The 22,504-nt window shown below is 42.6% G+C and overlaps 1 protein-coding gene across 1 annotated transcript in view; it reads right to left on the reverse strand.

The window, feature by feature from the left end:
• The window catches only part of LOC107112919 (arrestin-C-like), a 39,845-nt gene that overhangs the window by 7,475 nt on the left and 9,866 nt on the right, over nucleotides 1-22,504 (reverse strand). The window contains exons 4-12 of the mRNA XM_015414129.1: nucleotides 20,131-20,175; nucleotides 19,333-19,532; nucleotides 16,236-16,295; nucleotides 14,605-14,672; nucleotides 5,740-5,875; nucleotides 5,435-5,519; nucleotides 4,758-4,830; nucleotides 3,903-4,040; nucleotides 3,711-3,794 (exon numbers count right to left, since the gene is read on the reverse strand). Of these exons, the coding sequence (XP_015269615.1) occupies nucleotides 3,711-3,794; nucleotides 3,903-4,040; nucleotides 4,758-4,830; nucleotides 5,435-5,519; nucleotides 5,740-5,875; nucleotides 14,605-14,672; nucleotides 16,236-16,295; nucleotides 19,333-19,532; nucleotides 20,131-20,175 (889 nt within the window). The remainder of the gene's footprint in view (nucleotides 1-3,710; nucleotides 3,795-3,902; nucleotides 4,041-4,757; nucleotides 4,831-5,434; nucleotides 5,520-5,739; nucleotides 5,876-14,604; nucleotides 14,673-16,235; nucleotides 16,296-19,332; nucleotides 19,533-20,130; nucleotides 20,176-22,504) is intronic.

A 22,504-nucleotide genomic window follows, 5' to 3' on the forward strand; every position in this document is an offset into this window, starting at 1 on the left:
AGTGATTGGAAAATGACAGTTGGAATGATGACACTTGGAGAAAAAGCAGTTGATGTTGTTCAGTTGGATTTCAGTCAGTGAGAGCTCTGACAGTGCTGTGTGGAGAGAGAGAGAGCTGAAAGTTCTGTGTGGAATCAGAGAGAGAGAAAGCAGTATATATCTGTAAAGTGAAACTACAGTTCTTAAAGAGAGTTAAAGTTACAAAGAGAATAGCCTGTGTGATACCGTTGACATACATCGGCCCCTGCCACACGGCAGGGAAAACACAGTGAAAAGCGCGGCTTTTAAAAGCCACACCAAAGTTGCGACACTGCGGCGGGATCCCACGGATCCCCGAAGCCATGGTGCGTCGCTCCCCGGCACGATCAGATGCCGGGGAGGAAGAGTCGGAGGGAAGGGGGAGGCTGCTGAACTGCGCATGCTCAAACATACGCAGTTCAGCCGGGGGCCGGGATGTGCCGGCGCAAGGACGTGCCGGCCGATCCCACAGCCGGTTTGAGGCGCTCTACTTTGGAAGAACCACCCAGGTAGGTGGTTCTTTTTAGTGCGGGTTTTCGGGCGGGAGGGACGGATCGGGGATGGGCAGGCAATGATTCCCAGATGTTGCCATGGGATCGCGCTCATTTGCTCCACCCCCGTCCTCTCTCGCTCCCGGACCAAAACCCCTCGTATGAACAGGGCCATCCTTACAAATACCTATTTCCAAAACAGTTACAGTTTAAACAACCTCTTAATTTGTTCTTTCAATAAATCCTTTTTATTTAAGTTTAACCCAGAAGCCTGATCCATTATTCCTCAGGACCACATAGATCATTGAAAGCCAAGACCCTGGGTCACAATACCAAAACCAGAAGCAGAAAGGGAATTTAAACAAAATTCCTGGTGGCAGCTGGAACTACCTATTTTATAAACATAAAGTATAATTTAAAGTGAAGTTCAGTCCTCCCCAATAGGCTCTACCAAGGGGAGTAGGGGAGCAGGTTTGGAGTCCTTGTCCATGCTTACCTGTTGGTGCATAGTTGCCCCTGTGAGTTGAGCCTCCAAGGTCATTTCTCCAAGGTCAAGGATAGAGGGTGGTGCTGAGAGAGAGGGTCAACTAGGCACCCCATAGAGGGTGCAATCCTCTCCCCAACTGGTGCAGAGTTTTGGACTGGGATGCCATCAGTACACTGATGACACCCAGCTATATCTGTTGATGGGCGGCCAGCTGGATACTGCCCCAGCAATTTTGGTTGAGGGGTTGGAGGCTGTGGTGAGATAGTTGAAACAGAGCTGAGATTGAATCCTGCTCAGAGGTTCTGTGGCTGGGTAGGAAAGACTCGGGTTTGGGGTGCTGACTCCCAGCTCTTGACAGTGTGCCCTCAACACTGGCACCAGCTGTCAAGAGCCTGGATGTCTCCTTATCAATGGAGGCCCAGATCACAAATGTTGCCAGACAGAAGCTCTGGACACCATCTAATTAAGTTGATTACTGTGATTTTATTGTTTTAATCTTAATTTAGTATGATTATGGTTGTTTTATTTATTGTCGTACACCACCCTGAGCAGTATAAAAATTGGATCTAATAAATAAATAAATAAAATAATCATGCTGTGATGGCAATGTGAGGATGGCTAGTGGAAGATGTGAATCGCGTGCCACAAGCTAACTCACCTGAGCGCCAGGAGGAACATCTCGCCAGAGGGGAGATGCTGGGGAAAGAACTGAAGAAGAGCCGAGCCAAAAATGAAAAAAAAAACCATCGACCACCACCGGGTGCTGGTAGGCAGTCCCACCCCGTACAAATGTGGCCCTAGTTAGGGAGTAATGTGATTAGCACCCTCTCTGTAAACCGCCCAGAGACCTCCAACGGGGATTAGGGCGGTATAAGAAATTGAAGATATAAATAAATAAATAAATAAGAAGAAGCAGCAGCAGAAGCAGAAATTGGATTTATACCCCGCCCTTCACTACCCGAATGAGTCCCAGAGCGATTTACAATCTCCTTCCTTTCCTCTCTCCACAGCAGACACCCTGTGTGGTAGGTGGGGCTGAGAGAGCTCTCTTGAGAACTGCCCTTGAGAGAACAGCTCTGAAAGAACTTATGACTGACCCAAGGTCACACTAGCAGCTGCCTGTGGAGGAGTGGGGAATCAAACCTGGTTCTCCCACATTAGAGACCACACGCTTAACTACTACACCAAACTGGCTCTCTAAGAGAGTCAGTTGACCGCATACAGATGCCTGGAGCACATGGAAGGGTTGGAGCACCATCAGTTCATTGATTCACACCATCTTCTTATGCATTCCACCCACAATGGCCAACAGTTGGTCAAGAAGCTTGAAAATCCCCTTGTGGTTTTGACCAGGGTCTGTCAGTATTGCTGCCCCCTAGACAGAGCAACATGGCCGTAAATGTCAGCAGGAGATTCTACAAAGCTAGAGTCCAATGGCACCTTTAAGACCTACAAATTTTTATTCAAGATGTGAGCTTTGTGTGCATGCACACTTTGTCAGACAATCAAATGGAATTATATATCATAGTTGTATATATAGGGGTGGCTTGTTAAAATTAGCATGCAAAATAGTGAAAATATTTTTAAAACAGATCAAAAGAATGACATGCTCGGTTTCTGGATATCATCTGTTTCGGTTCAACTGGGGGGAGGGAAACAACCTTGCCAGGATCCCGAGGGGGGAACTTTTTGCAATGCAGCCACTTTATAAAGCATTTCTAAAGATTCTTAAGCATAACTGCAAAGCTGGACTGTGGAATAGGTCAGTTAAGGACATGGACTCAATGACAGCCATGAAACAGTGCCATTCTACTGTACTGTAGGCATGTGCCCAGTCAAGGGGAACTTTGCACTGAAGCAGCGTGCCAAGCCAGATGTGGACCTCTGTTTGTAGCCCTAAGTTGATGAAATAAAATTCCCGCACATCCTCGGGAGGTAAAACTTGCTGCGACCAGGGCTAGATCCTTCTCAGTGGCGGCCCCTACCTGGTGGAATGAGCTCCCGGAGGAGACCAGGGCCCTGCGGGACCTTATGCAGTTCCGCAGGGCCTGCAAGATGGAGCTCTTCCACCAGGCTTTCATATAGGGGCTGCCGCTGCCACCACCACCAATGATGGCAATACCATCAGGATTCGAGATCGCCCTGGGAAGCTCAGCCATACATTGTGCGGCATGAAAAACGTGGGATTGGAATGATCTGCTGGACAGTGGTACCCCAATGGGGCTGACTGGAAGATGCCACCATAACACTCAAGACCATCTTGTCTACTGAAAGCACTTTATTATTGTTATTACTGTTATTATTGTTATAGTTTGATTTTACTGTTTTACTGGGTTTTATATATGGGCTTCTGACCCTTGTAAGCCGCCCTGAGCCCGCTTGCGAGGAGGGCGGGATAAAAATACCTAAATAAATAAATATAAATAAATAAGTTTGTAGAAGTATCTGTTTTATATCAGTTCAGGCCCAGTTCATGGATTTGAGTATCTGCAGATTGGCCAACTGTTATTAGATATATGGTGGTGATAAACAATAGATGACAGATGATAGATATAGATAGATGGTAGATGATGATGAGGATAGATAGATAGATAGATAGATAGATAGATAGATAGATGATAGATAGATATAGATAGATGACAGATGATGATAGATAGAGATAGATAGATAGATGATAGCTGAGAGAGAGAGAGATGATAGATAAAGATGCTCACCCTCCTCTGGTAACCATCAGGTTGACTCTGATTTTGTAGGACACAAGAATCCCAAGCACTTCCTTGTCCATTCCAGGTCGCAGACTAAAGAGGAGGAGGGTGTGATATTTGGTATTTAAAGAAAGAGAAAATTGAACATAATAAAGAGAATAGAGAGTAGGCAATGATGGAGAGGGAAGTGGTTTCTCTTACATGGTGGTAGAAGCCAGGTTTGTGTCCTCATGCTTAAGTTTGCCATCCAGTGCCAGGCCACGTTTTTCACGGTTGTTGGTTAAGCTGGGGGTCACAGAGTAGCTTTTGGACAAAGTAGAGTCAGCAGCCACATTCTCACTAAAAAGGAGAACAACCTGCTAAATCATTATGCTAGTGGGATGCTATACACCAAAACAATGTGATTTTAACAATTGGGATTTTTTTAAAAAGACCCATCACTCATGAAATAATTTCAGTGCAGAAAATAAGATGAATCCTGCATGTAGACTTCACATTGGCCATCCTATCTAAGTGGTCACGACCTTTCTGATCTCATCCAAGAGAAATAACTGAATCCTCTTTATCTGAATATCTTCAAAACTCCAAAGACTGCTACAGGGATCTTGAGGGACTTTTTGATGCTGATTTGTAGAAAAGGCATAACGTTGTTTTATTCTCTAGAATCTTCCAATGGTGTTTTAAAAACTTTTCAGACAGAAGTTTAGAACTGCTTGAATCATTTGTTGAATTTGTATCCAACCATTCCTTTGTGAAGACCATTCCCCCTTCCAACTGAAGAATTTTCCCTGAAGTATTCCTGAGGTTCTGTTCACCCCCAGGAACAACATTGTGAGGGCTTGGGGGCATGAGAACATCCTGTACTGCAAGTGGCTCTCTTTGGATAGAAGCCAGTGAGGAGCCCAAACTGAAATAATGCCTATTTGGACCAAGCTATAGCTCTTGTAATAAAGACTCAAATTGGCTTCCTTTGTGCCTGTAAAAATCTCATTTTCCATTCTTTCATTCTTTCCTTTCTTCCCTCCTTCAAACTCTGGTAGATTATCTCCCACTTACGTTATCTCCTCAGAACATACAATCTTCGTATATTTGTCCAGAGAATAGAGAACCACATCTGTAGTTTGCTCAACTAAACAGAGAAACAGAGAAACACACACAACAATGACCCAGGAAGTCCAGAATATATTATACAACAATTGTTTCTAGATTCATAAAATCTAACACTTTCTTTTCTATCTTATCTGCCATCTATCTCATTTACTCATCTTAAATAAATAAATAAATAAATAATATTCTAATATTTTTCTTAGCACTAGAAGGATATTTCCCTCACTTCACTTTAAGGTAAAATCACTTGATGATATTGACAAGCAATAGCAGAACTAGCAACAGAGTAGATGCACAACAAAATGAAGACCTTAAATGACTTTAGGAAGTAGAAAACTGTGTTAGAGATAGCCATACTGGGAACTGCTACCCATAATAGTTTACCACCACAGATTCAGATGCTAATAGGCAACAAGAACAGAAACCTTTTCATGAAACATGAAGCTGGGTATAAGGGATGAGAACAATATGTACTGAAAGATGAGTTGCAGAATGAGTTGAAATAAAAAGAAGAAAGGATAAATTAATTATGTAGAACAAACATATGAACAAACCTTTACCCACTATGTAAACAAGTTAGTTATTTGCATTGCCAGGGTTTTGGTGTTGTTCTTGATCCCCCTCACCTGATATCTTGATTTTCTTTACAACTTTGCTGGTGGTATTGATAATTTTAACATTAACCCCAATTGGATCTCCATGGTAATAAATCTGAAATAACAGTGGATTATGGTCAAAGAAATATGTAGATGCATACAATGACAAAATGTCAACTGTGGTCCTGGAGAAATACAGTTACTGCAAACCAGAATCAAAGACAGATGTTAAGTAGGAGAGAGAAGGCTGAAGCATAAATTTAAAGCAGAATACTATAATCTACAGTAATAAAAAAGAGATGTGACATGGCAATGAGCTGAAACCTTTAGCTGACCTCCTTGTCCAGTGACGCCTCTAGATGCAGGGGCTTATCAGACATCATGAATTGCTTAGTAGTCTCAGACTTTGGTGCAGGACCTGGGTTTTTGGGTGCAAACTGGACCTTCCTTATCACCAAACGCACTGAATTTCTGCACAGAAAAAAAGCAGTTCATCATATTTGCTCATATGGATATGATCCAAGATCCTTGATACTATGAAGGATTCCTTGACTTTACAAACAATATGAGTAATGAGGTACAAAGTGTATTGCAAAGGGTAATCTAAAGAGTTAATGAGTCCAAAGTGTTGTGAGATGCATTTTGCAGACTGACTTTATAACTGACTTAAATTTTCACTAAGAGCTGAATGTAGCTCAAAACACAATTAAGAACATAAGAACATAAGAGACACCAATGTTGGATCAGGCCAAAGGCCCATCCAGTCCAACACTCTGTGTCACACAGTGGCCAGAAATACCAGTGCCATCAGGAGGTCCAGCAGTGGGGCCAGGACATTAGAAGCCCTCCCACTGTTGACCCCCCCAAGCACCAAGATGACAGAGCATCACTTGCCCCAGAGCCCCTAGCTATACCTTGTGGCTAATAGCCACTGATGGACCTCTGCTCCATATGCTTATCTAATTCCCTTTTGAAGCCGTCCATGCTTGTAGCACCCACCACTTCCTGTGGCAGTGAATTCCATGTGTTAATCACTCTTTGGATGAAGAAGTACTTCCTTTTATCCGTTCTAACCCGACCGCTCTGCAGTTTCATGGAGTGCCCACGAGTTCTTGTATTGTGAGAAAGGGAGAAAAGTACCTCTTTCTTTATCTGCTCTTTCCCATGCATAATCTTATAAACCTCGATCATGTCACCCCTCAGTCGTCTTTTCTCCAAGCTAAAGAGCCCTAACGCTTTAACCTTTCCTCATAGGGAAAGTGTTCCAACCCTTTTATCATTCGAGTTGCCCTTTTCTGCACTTTTTCCAAAGCTATAATATCCTTTTTAAGGTGTGGTGCCCAGAACTGCACACAGTATTCCAAATGAGGTCTCACCATTGATTTATATAGGGGCATTATTATATTGGCTGATCTGTTTTCAATACCCTTCCTAATAATCCCCAGCATAGCATTGGCCTTCTTTATTGCAGTCACACACTGTCTCGACATTTTCAGTGAGTTATCCACTACAACTCCAAGATCTCTCTCTTGATCAGTCTCTGCCAGTTCAGACCCCATCAATGTGTATTTATATTTAGGATTTTTGGCTCCAATGTGCATCACCTTGCACTTGGCCACATTGAACCCCATTTGCCATGTTGACGCCCACTCGCCCATCCTTGACAGATCCCCTTGGAGTGCCTCACAATCCTCACTGGTTTTCACCACCCTGAACAACTTTGTATCATCCGCAAATTTAGCCACTTCACTGCTTACTCCCATCTCCAAATCATTAATGAACAAGTTAAATGATGTCTTATAATTGCCTTTATACTCAGCTAGTGACTTGTTCTTATTAGATGGGTTCTTGTTGAATGTCACCTAAACTAAATTTCTGCCTCCCTATTGATTAATTTCTAAAGAATGGGCTGACGAGAATCACCATGAGTCCTCAGATAATAATCAGATCTACCCCATTGTATCACCCTGATTCAAACCATGTGTCTAATTCTGTAGTTTTATGTTTGTACGAACACACACACATGTGTACCAATATAGGACACACTGATGAAGTGAGCTCTAGTTAAAAAAAAATCATGTCACAAATTGGCTGTTGCCTTAACTTGAAAAAATCTTGTTGCACTGACCCTCTCATTATGGCACCGTAACATCTGGGGGCAATATGTAATGGAGAAAATTACTGACCAAATAAATAAATAATCTAATCCCTCACACTAACTTTGATGAGAAATGGTTCATTGTGTTAGATTACTTGTCTGAACATGATGTAGTTCCAAAAGGAATGAAATTGCTAAACCTGCTATGACATCTATTTCTACATAGTGCTCTGCTTGATGGATTTTTAAATGCGGGGGTTTTTTTACTACTGTGGCGTTAAGAATTCTTGTAATGTTTTTGGTGATAATGTATTATTCCTTTATGTATTAACCTAAGGTACTTGGTTTCTTTTTATAATTGGTTTGTTGTAATGGAAGTTGTATGGAAATATTTATATTAAAGTATTAAAAAGAACAGAGGCAGGGGCAAACGGATCGTGTAGCAGTGCTGTGGATGAGAGGTACTGGCATCACTGGGACTGATTTTGTTGACAGATCTTCTAAGAAGTATTATGTCATTTGTCACAGAACATGAAACAATGTCCACCGAAGCAAAGCAGCATTTACAAAGGGATATTAGATGTCCTTCCAAAGCGGTAGGTGCAACCCACCAGTGGCTGAACAGTGGGCTTTCCCACATTCTCATTTTCCTCACTTCTGTGTTCCTGTGGCTTCCCGGGGGCAGGGTCTGTTCTGTAAGTGTTTTGCTCTGTCTAGCGGTCAATTCAATATTGCTTCTCTTTGTGTTGGCATATCTCCCTGCAGCTTTTTTTTCTGGACATAAAGCAATATATTATCAAATTGTCCACTAAAGGGAGCAAAATATGTGCAAACAGACAAAAAACACCCTGAACTAACAGGAACGCACAAGCAAGGAAAATGAGAATGCAGAAAAGCCCACTGCGTATTATATGTATTTTATGTAGGTTTTCTTTTCTATACAGAAACAAGAACATAGATATCATGCCTCATAATCGCAGAGGATCTCCCCGCCACTTACGTCAGTTGACAGCCTTTAAGTAATACACACCAAAATATTTCTCTAGAAAATAGATCTTTAGCTCAACCACGCATAGAATCTCGACCACAAATCTTCAAAATTATCTCCACCTTTCCCCTTTAAGAAGGTTGTTAATTTATCAATTTCTGCTATATTTAAGAGTTTCTGTATAAATTCTTCCCTAGTCGGTGTTTTATCTAGCCTCCAATATTTGGGGGAAAAAATCCTCGCTGCTGTTGTAAGATCAGGTGTTTTTCTGGTTTGCGGTATTTCTCTGGAATATTATTTAATAGAAATAGCTCTGGTATAAGGGGTACTTCTTTCTTTATTATTTCTTGTATAATCATTTGTATCTTTCTCCAATATTTTTCTGCTTTGACTCAGCGCCACCACATAGAACCACATCCCTAAATTTTGCCTAATTTCCAACATGCATTATTTGTTTTACCTGGTGACATGTGCCACCTGTAAAACATTTTATACATATTTCTTTAAGTGGAATCGATCTAGTGAATTTTATATTACTCTTCCAAACTTGATCCCATTGTTCTAAATCTATACTGTGCCCCAGATCCTGTGCCCAAGCAATCATGGCGGATTTAACCACCTCATCCTGCAAATTGAAATCTAATAAATATATATATATATATATAGTTTATCGATTTTTCCTCCATATCTAACCATACTTTATCTAAATCCGTCATTTTTGGTATATTCCTATCTTCTTATATTTACTATATCTTGATTCCAATTGTAGTCATTCCCACCAAGATAGGATTTTGTTCCTGTTGCTCAGGGATCAGTTGTTTTTATTATCTAGTATATCTTGGTATCTCCACTTCAAGTGTTTCAAAAATAATGAGGGTTTAATAAACGCTTCCAACGGCGAAACCCATCTGGGTGTTTTACTATAAAAGAGCTGTTTGGTCTCTTCCCAGGTTTTTATCAAGGAACCTCTAATCATATGCTGTTTGAAGTATGTCTTATCTTTACCATACCAGATAAAGGCATGCCATCCCATTGCCAGGTCATGTCCCTCTAATTTTAGCAGTCCTGAATTTTCAAGTGTTAGCCAGTCTTTTATCCAGACCATGGAAGCGGCTTTTTAATACAATGCCCAGTTTGGTGGTGCCAAGCCTCCTCTTTCTTTTTTATCTTGTAAGAGCTTCAATTTAATTCTGGCCTTTTTGGATTGCCAAATAAATTTACTTATGATTTGATCTAATTCCTTAAAGTATTTTTGATTCTTCAAAATGGGGATGGTTTGAAAAAGAAATAACAATCATGGGAGAATGTTCATCTTAATTTTTGCCACTCTACCAAAAAAAGAAATTTTTAGTCCTTTCCACTTCTCCAGGTCTTTCTTGATTTCAAGAAAAAGTTTCTTATAGTTGTCTTCTATTAATGAACTACATCTGTTTGTTACATTTAGGCCCAAATATTTAACTTTTTTTTACAGATCTCAGCTCCTGTTGTTTCTTGTAGCTGCTGTACTTGCTCCTTACAATTTTTAGTTATTATTTCTGGTTTGAGCTGCGGTGGCTCAAGTGGTTAAGACGCTGAACTGCAGGCTGTGGAAGGTCAGTAGTTCAGCAGTTCAAGACCCGGGTGCCGCAAGACGGGGTGAGCTCCTGTCTCTAGTTCCAGCTCCTGCCAACCTAGCAGTTCGAAAGCAAGAAATTGCAAGTAGATAAATAGGTACCACTTCAGTGGGAAGGTAACAGCGTTCCGTGCGCCTTGGTGTTTAGTCATGCCGGCCACATGACCATGGAAACGTCTTCGGACAGCACTGGCTCTTCAGCTTTGAAACGGAGATGAGCACCGCAACCCTAGAGTCGGATTCGACTGGCTTTCGAGCAAGGGAACCTTTACCTTTACCTTTACTTGTCCATATTGCTGTATTAATGCCAATAATTGTTTAAGGGAGTCATCTGGATCTTCTACAATGAAGACCAAGTCAGTTTGGTGTAGTGGTTAAGTGCGTGGACTCTACTCTGGGAGAATTGGGTTTGATTCCCCACTCCTCCACTTGCACCTGGCTGGATGACCTTGGGCAAGCCATAGTTCTGGTAAGAGCTGTTATTGAAAAAAGAGCAGTTTCTGTCAAGAGCCCTCTCAGCCCCACCTACCTCACAGGGTGTTTGTTGTGGGGAGGGGAAGGGGAAGGAGTTTGTAAGCCGCTCTGAGACACCTTTGGGTAGTGAAGGGTGGGGTATAAATCCAATCTCCTCCTTCTCCTCCTCCATCTGCGAAAGCTTGTAGTTTGAATTCTTCAGCCCAGTGTGCAGAATGTAATTGAATCTAATTGGAGTTGGGAGTTCTAACTTCTGTTCCTCATGTGTAACCACTAAAGCAGTTTAGCATTTCATTATTATGCCTTTAAAAAGGGGAAGACTCTTTTATTACTTTGATAGATCATGGGGAAATATTAATTCCCCCCTCCTGTTCATAATATTAACAAGGATTTGCTGCTGTAAAACTACGTTTCAAAGCAGGATAGAGGTGAGAAGGATCTGAGACCAAGACTGAAAAATAAGGGGGAGAATTGGAAGAGGGGAGATATAAATAAAGGCAGATCATAAAAGGAAGAGAGCAAAATGAAGGAGGATAGAAGTGCAAAAAAAAATAATAAAAGAGAAATTAAGAATAGAGGAAAGATTGTTATATTTTCTACAACACACTAACAGGGATGATTTGGATAAGCAGACAAAACTATGGAACTGGGTGAAGGAGGGAAACAGACTACTAGAAACAACTAGAAACAGCAAACTTTCATTCACCCTTCTACATTTGTTAATGTGTTTTATTTTAATTGTTTTAAATATTTTAGGTATATTTATGTGTATTTTAACATGTTTTGTTTACATCCCAAGGCCCCTAAATTGGGTGAAAATACAAGTGTTTTAAATACATAAATAATCTCACCATTACATCACAAGAACAATTAAAATCTTCCAATCACAACAACCCTGTAATCTGCAGGTACCCCATGATGGGACCTGAGACCTCTGTATCCCATTTACCTTCTTTAAGGCAGGTAGAATGTGCATAAAAAGGGTCCCCTAAGCCTCAACATTTTGTAGCGGGTTCTGCTCCCCAACTTTTTCCCATGTCCTCCCCACATTCTTCCTTCCCATACCCATCCTTCCCACATCCTCTGCCAGCGGGTTTACTGGCCCCCAACAGCCTCCCCTCCTCTGGCTTGGAATAGCCCCCCTCCCATTTCTCTCCTTGCTAGAGATTCCCCGGCTTCCCTTGTCCAAACCTTTCTGCCCTTTTTTGGGCAACCCTACAATGTTCTTGTCTCCCTGGGAGGATTCTTTCTCTGGAAAAGCTACGAGGGAGCGATGACTGGGCATCAGTTCTAAGTAACTGCAATTGGACACTAGGGCCCGAGGTGTTTTTGCACCCTAGGCGGGGCTACCTTCTGGCACCCCCCCACGTGCACCCAATTAAGGGGTTGCCAACCCCCAGGCAGGGCCTAGAGAGAAGCACTGGCTCCCTCCATCCCCAAAGCTGCCCCCGGAAACAAAGACCGATCGCAGAGAGGGCTTTTCTTTCCAGGTCTTCGGTCTGCATTTGGCGGCGGGGGGGGGGAGCGCTTCTTTCTTGGCGATCCCGCACTTACTTGAAGCCAGACTGAAGAACAAGCATTAGGCGCTTAAGCAGACCCGGGGCTCAGTGAACAGCAGCCTGGAGTGAGCGAGCTGTGCCAGGAAACCGCCCGGAATGGCGCCAAGAGGGAGGCAATGCGCGCGGGGTGGGGGGGGAGAGCTGACAGCTCCTCAGCCCGAACATGTTGGCAGCAGGCAGAGACAATGGAGGGAGGGCGAGAGCGGTGGCTGGAGCAGAGGGTGGGCGGGAATAGGGGCCCGCAGAGCCCCAGGCATGTCCATGGCAGGTGAGCCTGGCACAGCCACCCCGCCGCCGATGGGAGTGCGCCAACAGACAGACTCGGGCCCCGCCTCCTCCTCCTCCTCCCCGGCCAACACAGCAGCAGCAGGGGTGCAACCCGCCTTCGTCGGCCCCTTTTGCGCCCCCCACTCGGCTGGGAGCAGCAATGGCGAGTAGCCAGGAGAGCTGTGCAGGGCGGAGCCACGCAGGAAGGAGGGCGGAGCCCAGCAGGAGGCCCACTGGAGGCCGGAACAGTGCAGAGTCCCCAGAGGAGTGCGCCTTGCTCCCTCCTCACTTCCTTCCCCACACACCTGCCTGCCCCCTCCCCTCCTCCTTCCTGATGGTGTGCTGCAGCAGAGGGAAGGGAGGAAGCTGGCGGGAAGGAAGGGGCACATTGTGGGTCCCCAGAAAGCCATGCTGGGGGCGAGTGGGCAGCAGCGGCGGCAGGGGCCTCGCTGAGCCCCTGGGAGATCTGCGTCCTAGGCCAGATACTAGCAGGCCTAGTGAGAGAGCCAGCCCTGCTTGCAAAGTAAATGTTTATTGGTTTATCTCAAGTAAATTTTATCATTGAATGACTCTTGTGTTGCTATCTGTTTACATTTGTTTATATACAGACACATTTTTTCATTCATTGCAGATTGGGGAATATCCCAGATCCTAGTCTGGCATTCTTACCACTACACTATTATGTGTTTTAGGGCCAAAGTGATGGTGGCGAAGAATCCATCCTGTGGGTGCTGAAGGCATTTAAAAAGCATTTGTAGGCCCCGGTCACACGGGCAGGAAACTGCAGAGGAGAAGCGTGTCTGTTTGCCCTGGGGCAAACTACTGCGCAGTTACATGATCAGAGGTACCGTGGAGGTTCCATGGCAAGGGAGAGGTGTCGATCACAGGACAAGCCAGCGCACAACGAAGAAGCAAACTGTTTTTTATTTTTGTGTACATGACAAATGCGCATGCTCCGTTGGGTGCGCATGCGCATCCACAGAGACGTGGACAAAAAAAACACCTTATGTGCAAGGGGACATGGGTGGGCGCCGGATGCCACCAGAAACGCGATCAGACGCCCGCCCTTGCCCCGCAGTTTCCGGAAACTAGTACCTCCAAGGTACTAGTTTTTTGCCACGCAGTTTCGGCTGGAAGCCTCAGTTGAGCCACGGGAGTGCTACGCTTCCCAGATGTGCTGGTGAGATCGCGCCCGGAAACTCCGGCTGTTTTCCGTCTCACTTGTGTGGCTTCTGTTACGTGTGACCGCAGCCGTAGTTAATCAAAAAAATGCTGCAAGGCCCCTATTCAGATTGGGTGCACAGTGCAGTGGCCCCAGGAGCTCTTATCCCCAACTGTCAGCTATGCTGCCATGAAGGTTGGGGAGGTTGGTCTGTGTCTGGTTAATTGCTATTGCTTTCCTTTTAGGTTAATTGCCACTTCATTCCTTTCTGTGCTGTCTCTGCTGTGCGCCAAAACGCTTATCTATACAGATGTGCAGGAGGGTGTTGTGATGTCTGGGATTGCCCTAGGTGCCATGGGAGAGTGTTCATTCTCAGCTTCAGCTACCTAACAGTCTCTAAGCCTTAACCCGTGCGCGGGAGGGTGCCTAATTGGCCAGTGCCGTGGGGGGGTGCATAAGAATACCCTATATCCTATTATGCCCATGGGGCCACCACCCTTCGTAACAGTGCCTATGTTACTGCATCTATAGCTCTGCAATAAAAGTATAACTTTGTTGTTGGCTGTGGGTTCTGACACCAACACGGTGCCTTTTCAAGTGCCAAAACAAAGTCTCTGCCCCTGCAAATGTGCAAGGGAAACAGGAACTCCTGAGGCCCCTGTGCCACCATCATAAGGTGATCCAGATTACCCGCAACATTTTCTAAAGAACCACAAACGCTACAAAGTGGCATCAGTGGACATGTGATGAACCTGTAGTCTGGCTTTTAACTGGGAAAATAAGTACCTTTCGTTTTCCCTATTATTATTCCTCCTCACCAAAGGAATATTAAGCTACAGCCCAAGCTTTGTATACAATAGACATGTACTGCACGTGTGGGTCTGGTCATATGTGAATTTCCTGTCTCGGGATCTGTTTTTCATAACCAATCAACACAATTATTTTAGAGTTAATAGATAATGAACCTTTGATGTTGATTGAGAAAAACATGGGTGTCCAAACAGCAGAACATTTTTTATGAAATGAGGGAATGAGTTTACCTCTTATGAATTTTCTCTTCCAAGTTATCAGCACAAAATCCTTTAACCTGAAAGTCCACACCACAAGACTGAGAAAAACATAAGAATAAAGGTTACAAAGGTTTCGAGACAAATTGTTTCCCATGTAACAACTGGTTATAAGAACCTGCAATTACACATACATCAAATCTTGAGGACAAGGTGAGCAGGATTAGTTAAAATGTATAATCTGAGTCCAAATAACCAGCAAGGTCAAGTTTCTCTAATATGCCATCTGTTCCATGAACAGCAGTCCAGAAAGCAAGGAGGAAACCTACTGGCTTTTACTGGTATAAAATCCTTCTCCTCTAACACAAGACCACAAGAACTGTATGTGTTTCGGAGATTGCTAAGAATTCTCTGTGTCTTCATCAAATTACACTTTATAGGATTTGGACAGTGAGTAGGAAATCATCACAGTTAATCAGTATAAGTCTGTGGTACAGATCCACTCAGAATCTCACAAGCCTTACAACCTGCAGCTTTTTTTCTGAATTAAAATTGAGGTACATTTCACTCTGACAAGTTAAAATTACTACATTTAACATAAAGAATTTGCTTCCCCTTGAACACACATGCTCTACATTTGGGATCTCATCATATCTCCTGTTGGCACCCCCCTCTGAGGTTAGGAAGTTCTGCTGTTCCACACCTGATGGAAAAATGCTGCAAATTTATTCACCTCAACAAAAGAAACAGCAGAGCTGTGAATCAAGCAGAGAGAAAGCAAGGAGGTCTCCATCTGGGCTCAGAAGAGTCTTTAATGACTTCCTTCAATTTATTTTTGGTGCAATTTCAACAGTTCTCTTCCCTGGCACACAGATTAAGAAATACTGGTATAGCCCAAGGATGCATGTTATTCACATAGTGTGGGCTAAATAGTGGAATTCCCTTGATGCACGATCCCATTTGTTCTGTAAGTGGCTAGTAGAGCCATCGCTACCTTCTTTTCTAAATGATACCCTTGTGTTTTACTGTTTATTTATTTGTTTAGAAAATATGTGTATATTTTGAGGTGGCTCACAAAACCAAAACCAAATCACAGGATTAAACATTAAGGACTAGGAGTAAAAAAAACCCTAGCTATATAAACAAAGGTAAAGGTTCCCTTGCTCAAAAGTCAGCCAATGTTCCCTTGCTCGAAAGCCAGCCGATCCCGACTCTAGGGTTGCGGTGCTCATATAAACAAAACAGGAGCATAAAAACAGCATACATTCAACATACAGATTCCCTGAGATAAAAGCCTGGTAAAAAAAATTTTTTTTTTGATACATTTTAGTGCCTACTGGAAGCAAAAGTAGGGGGCAGGTGAGTCTCAGAGGGGAGCACATTCCAAAACTGTAGTGACATCCCTGGGAAAGCATGGGCTCTTCTTGCTCCCCTCCTCACCTCTGCAGGCAGGAGCCCAGAGAGCAGAGCTCGGAATAGGACGTCATCTCTCTCAGAGAGGAAACAAAAAAGAACGCTTTACTGGCTTCCCAGGTGTGTTTTCACTGTCATGTTTCCTTGGTTTCACTGTCATGTTGTTAACATCATTTTAATTTTTGGGGGTTAAATTTATATCCCGTCCTCCCCACCGTGGAAAGAAGACAGACAAGAAAGACCATATTTACCTTCCCAGTATCATCTGGCCCTGGTTGGAGAGTGACAGAGCAGGGCAAATTGGTCGCCATCTAAGAATATGATAAATATGATTATGATAGATAGTTGACAGATAGATGATAGATGATAAATAGATATAGATGATAGACATAGATGACAGATCGATAGATCGATCAATCGATACATAGATATAGGCTGCGGTCACACACACTAAATAATCCAGGTGGAAAGTGCATTGAAAGTGGATTATTTAGTGTGTGTGACCACGGCCATAGATGGATAAATAACAGGGAACTCTTAGCAGAATTTATTGCAGCAGACAGAGAGAACAAGTATCATTATCCACTAGCCTTGAACTTCAGTCAGGTTTTTATATTAAACACCCCCATGACTGTAATGTACCGATTTTCAAACTTTCTATCAGCTGGGGATCCTCTGTACTTTCCTTCAGGTACACACATGATACTGTGGGACATACACAATACTCTTAATCTTTTGATTCCCACACCCCCAATAAACCTCCAAAGAATATCAGGATCCCCCAGAATGCAGTTTGGAAAATACTAATACATGATCCCTTTTCCACTTGGATAAGTAATTGAACCTACACAGTTAAGGAAAAGTTCATGTAACAAGAAGCCACTCTGGAAAGCAGAAGCTAATTTGGATGGTATAAAACAACCCTAGAGCAGTGAGCCAAAAATACCCTGTAGGGCTGGCAGCATTACCACGGGTACTTCACTCAAAGCAAACCAAGGACAGGGGTTCACCCATTAATTTGTCATGCTTCACCTCCTACCTGGTCCAAAGTTGGCAGCCCTTGTGATATTGTTTGTGCCATTGGGGCTTTGCTCAGACTGTTTCTGGCCAACAGATAGACTTAAGAAAACTCTTAAAGGGTATTGCCAAGGAAGGCATTGGTGGCCAGGAACAGTGTGGTTTGCTTTGAGTGAAGTAGCATTACTACTTCACTTTTGGAGATACGGTGACCAGAACTGTACACAGTATGCCGAATGAGGCTGCAACACAGATCTATCAGCCTATATTTGAAGCTGGATTTTTTTTGTTCCAATATGCATCACCTGACACTTACCAACAGTGAACTTCATTTGCCACATTGTTGCCCACTCACCCAGTTTGTAGAGGTCATCTTGGAATTCTTCACAGGCAGCGTTAGTTTTCAACCATCCTGAATAATTTTGTGTCATCTGCAAACCTGGCCACTATACTACTCCCCCCTAGTCCCAGATCATTGATGAATAAATTAAAGAGTACTGGCCCCACTACCGATCCTAGTGGGACCCCACTGCTTACTTCCCTTCATTGTGAGAATAGTCCATTGATTCCTACTTCTTGCTTACTCTCATTTACCCAGTTTTTAATCCACAAGAGAACCCATCCTCTTATCCCATGACTGCTAAATTTACTCAGGAGTCTTTTGTGTGGTACCATGTCAAAATCCTTTTGAAAGTCCAGGTATATAATGTCTACTGGTCACTGTTGTCTACATGCTTGTTCATTTCCTCAAAGTCCAAAAGATTGGTGAGGCAGGACTTCCTTTTGCAGAAGCCATGCTGATTTTCCCTCAGCAGACTTTGTCCCTCTGTTTGCATAACAATTCTATCTGTGACATTAAGCTGACTGGTCTGTAATTTCCTGGTTCCCCTCTTAGATAGCTTTTTAAAAACTGGTACAACGGCTGAATTTAGTGATGGGTTACATATATGGAGTAGTAGATCAACGATCTCACATCTGAGTTCCTTAAGAACAGGACCTGGAGACTTATCAGCTTTTAATTTCCCCAGTAGGTCTATAAATTCATCTCTGGTCACTTCAATGTGGCTCATTGCTTCAGACGCTTTCTAAAAATAGGGGCTGAGGCATGGGTATGTGCCCCACATTTTCCACAGTGAACACAGAAGCAAATACATCTCCCCATCTTCTGTTACCAATCCCTTTATTTTTTTGCATGACTAATTATTGAAATATTTCTTTTGCCAGAGCCTGTGGTCCCTCCTGTTCAATCCATTGGGGCAGACCTTCCACTTTATAAAAGATACTTGACTTGTGTAGTTAACCACGCATGCCTCCTTTCAGACTTGGCAGTGCCTTTCCTAACCTGTGGTATGAATTCTATTTGGACTTCATTCAGTGTGGCTTTAAATAGTCTCTAAGCATCCTCTAGGGAAGTGACTCTCTTGCGTTTCCCCTTCAGCTTCCTTTTTACAATTCCCCTCATTTCTGTAAGGTTCCCCGTTTTGAAATAAAATGTTACAGTTTTGGACTTTAGGGGTAACTTTCAATTGATCCGAATACATTATGGTCACTGTTCCCAATTGGCATAACAACCTCTCTCACCAGGTCTTGAGGCAAGCTCAGAGACAAGTCCAGGATCACTACCCCTCTGGTTGACTCTGTGACCAGTGCACAGTCTTTTTTGATGGCTAGGAATTTATGATGTCTATAGCAGTTGAATTTCCATGATTTTGTGCAAATAAATCTTTGGCCTGTTGGCTAATCAAATTTTCCCTTTTAAACTGATTCGCTGAATTTGATTTCTCTTAAACAAAATTGCATGTCACAAAAATGAATACCAGAATCTTTCCTAACAAAGGAAGGCAGTTTCTGTTGAATTTTTAACTTAAAGCAATCTTCACTGCACTGTAGATGTTTTTCAAACTGGGGTCCTGGGATTCCCAGCTCCTTGTGGGGTAGCAGACAAGGCAGGACAATGGGAAAGTCCTCTTTTTGATAATTCAGTTAATGTCAAAAATGAACTTTACACCTCAGGGCAATGTGACAGAATCAACTTCTCCTTCTTTTGAAGGAGGGAAGATCATACAGCTTTCAGCATCTGCAGTCACCTCATTTCTAGATCACCTATCAGCACTACCCAGAGAATGAAATGACTGGTTATTGAATAGTTAAGCCCTAGAAACTCTATTTGGCTGAGTGGCACCAAAGAGGTATAGTTGTAATACAGACATTATAGTTATGTAAGGTATAAAATTGATCTAATTTTCTCTCTGATTATTGTTATTGCTAATGGCAGTTTCCAGTTGGATACTGGAAGTTCAAGTTTTTCAGAGCAGCTTGTAGCTTCCCTACCTCAAAAGTGAAGGGATAGGCATGCTCTCCTAGCTTTCTCAGCAGCTTTTCTTGCAACGTAGTAAGACTCTTGGGTGCCTGGTCTGGCACAGGAGGGTAAATCTGTGTGCTGAGGACATAGATGTCCTTTCTGAAGGTCAGGCCAATTACATCCAGGTCATCTCGGCCATAGCGAAATGCACAAGTGAGAGTCACATACACTAGGTCACAATAGAATGGAAATAATTAAATACAGTAAAGAAGAGGAGGAAGGGCAGAGAGAATACAGGACAGAATATTAGGGAAAAGGCAGATGTAGAGAGATGAGGTAGAGAAGGAAAGAATAAACTAGTGAGTTTAGAATTAGAAGTTTCTTAATTCAGACATCAAATGAATACTGTCATCATGGAATAGTGTGCGTAGTGGTTAACAGTGCCATCCTAAGCAGATCCCATTAAATTTAATGTACTTGAAAAAGTAGCATTGTAAGAGCCTGAAATATGAGATGGCAGCCTTGGATTCAAACAATCAAAAGCAGTCCTTATACAAATGCCTCAGATATCTTGCTGGACGTTAAAAATAAATATATGATTGCATAGAAGTGCTACTCTTATTATTATTATTGCATTCCAAAATAAATGAAACATAATCCTATTTTATACTTAAAAGTAATGAGTGAAGAATGGAAGGGTGGAAGTAGAAAAGGTGGTGGATTTGATTATTCTGTTGGGTTAAGTCCAAGGAATCCAACAATTTGTGGGGTACTTTTCTAAATATTAACATCTTCACAATGAAGACATAGATGTCTGTTTTCCCAACCTTTTCTGTCCTTCAGGTACTCCGGATCGATCAAGACAACTCCATCTGCAAACAAATATGAGAAGATCAGATAAAGAAATAAACAGTTTAATGCATATTGGACTTGGGCTACTGAGGTCTGTATTCAAATCTCAACTCCTCCATGAAGCTCACCAGATGTCCGCAGACCAATAACATAAACAGACACAGGCAGTTAAGTACAAACAAAAATTATAGGACATGGCATACTATAAACATTGCAGAAAACTGTATTTTAAAAATATAAAATGTAATGAGTGAAAGAATACATACACTGATTGCAGTACAAATTGCAATGAGAGTGGATTTGATTTAAATCACTAGTCAGGCTCTGTTCTGGTCATACATTTACATTATCTATCATTCAGTGAGTTATCTACTATGACTCCAAGATCTCTCTCTTGGTCAGTCTCTGCCAGTTCGGACCCCATCAATGTGTATTTATAGTTAGGATTTTTGGTTCCAATTTGCATCACTTTGCACTTGGCCACATTGAACCCCATTTGCCACACTGACACCCACTCGCCCATCCTCGACAGATCCCTTTGGAGTGCCTCACAATCTTTCCCGGTTCTCACCACCCTGAACAATTCAGTGTCATCCACAAATTTAGCCACTCGAAATCATGAATGAACAAGTTAAAAAGCATCGGACCCAGTACTGATCCCTGCGATACTGAACCACTGCTTACCACCCTCCACTGTGAAAATTTACCATTTATACTCAATCTCTGTTTCCTATTAGCCAGTTTTGATCCACAAGAGGACTTGTCCTTTTATCCCGTGACTAATAAGCTTACTTAGGGGCCTTTGCTGAGGAACTTTATCAAATACAGGAGCCCTGAGCCCATTTGCAGGGAGGGCGGGGTATAAATACAAAAATAAATAAAAATAAATAAAAAGCTTTTTGGAAGTCAAGGTAAACAACATCTTTGTCCACATGTTTGTTCACCCCTCAATGAACAAAAAATGGGTTACTATGGTTATGGTTACATTGGGGCATTTCCCCCCAGCCTATCTTACTATTAAAGTTTAAAAAAAATAAATCCCCCCCCCCAAGCACTGCTTTAAAGTGCTCTGGAGAGATACAGCTCTTCGTAACAAACAGATGATCCTTCCTGACAACATTGGGAGCATTAACCTCAACACAGAGATGTGTTCTTGGGGTGGAAATATACCCCAAATTACAAGAAAGTTTGAAATTGTTAGTTGATGTTTTTAAACAGTTTCATTTAAAATTCATGACATTTTGCTAGTTCTCTAGCATCTTTGGTTCAAAATTTCCGCCCCCAAATAATTGGATTTTGCCTTGGAGTATTTCCCCCCCAAAGTTTGAAGACATGCTTCTTGATTAAAGGTTGGGGCTTGAAACTCTATTCCCTATTGTAACCTCAGTACCAAGGCTTCTACTGCTGGAAGGAGTCAGATACCAGCCTGACCTGGGTTACAAATGGAGGTTATTGTTAAAATAGAAAAGGTTACTAGCTATGAAATAATTCCAGTTCTTGAAATCTAGCCCAGCCTTGGCAGAACCTCACTCTTACCCATTGCTAAGCTGTTTAGTTACGAAGCATTGCCTGGATTCCTCACCCATGTCCAAGACTGCTCACCTACTGAGTGCCCCCTGAGCAGCTGTTTCTGGGTAGCGGGGGTAAGCCTCTGGTAGGTGGACACATAAAATAATCAGAGGTGGTGGCAACCATACCGAAGTACTCCAAAGAATCGAAGGACTGCCTACTCCCTTATGAACCTGCCTAACCAATGTAGTCCTCTTCTGAGGCCTGACTTAGGGTGCCCCTACCTCCTGATGGACTCTATGGCATTATACCTGTTGAATCCTGCCCCCCCCCACCTCAGTCTCCCTGGCTCCACCAGGAATTTAATTGTTTTTAAATTTGTTGTCGAAGGCTTTCATGGCTGAAGTTCATTAGTTGCTGTAGATTTTCCGGGTTGTGTGGCCATGGTCTTGGCATTGTAGACAAAGGTTTAGTGGAAAAGAGGGCCAATATTAAAACCCATTGATAAAAAGAAGTACATGTATTTATTAATAATATCAAGTTAAAACATATATAGGGGCCCAATTACAGACAATATACATAAACCATAATCATAACCAGGGCTAAAAAAAATGACCTGACGCGTTTCGGCCGGATCGGCCTTCCTCAGAGGTCATACAAGTGTGGCTGGATGGTAAATAGTTACACCCATAAAACACAATCAAAAATGTATACAAAATATAATTTCAATTAGGACCATAAAGGAAATTGTTCAGTAAAAACATACCCAGGCACAAAGTGAATATGCGCATACAATCTTTTTAGTGCAATCACTAGCCCAGTAGATATAAAATCAACCTA

The sequence above is a fragment of the Gekko japonicus genome, unplaced genomic scaffold, assembly GCF_001447785.1.
Source record: "Gekko japonicus isolate JY-2015 unplaced genomic scaffold, Gekko_japonicus_V1.1 scaffold4192, whole genome shotgun sequence".
Classification (NCBI taxonomy): domain Eukaryota; kingdom Metazoa; phylum Chordata; class Lepidosauria; order Squamata; family Gekkonidae; genus Gekko; species Gekko japonicus.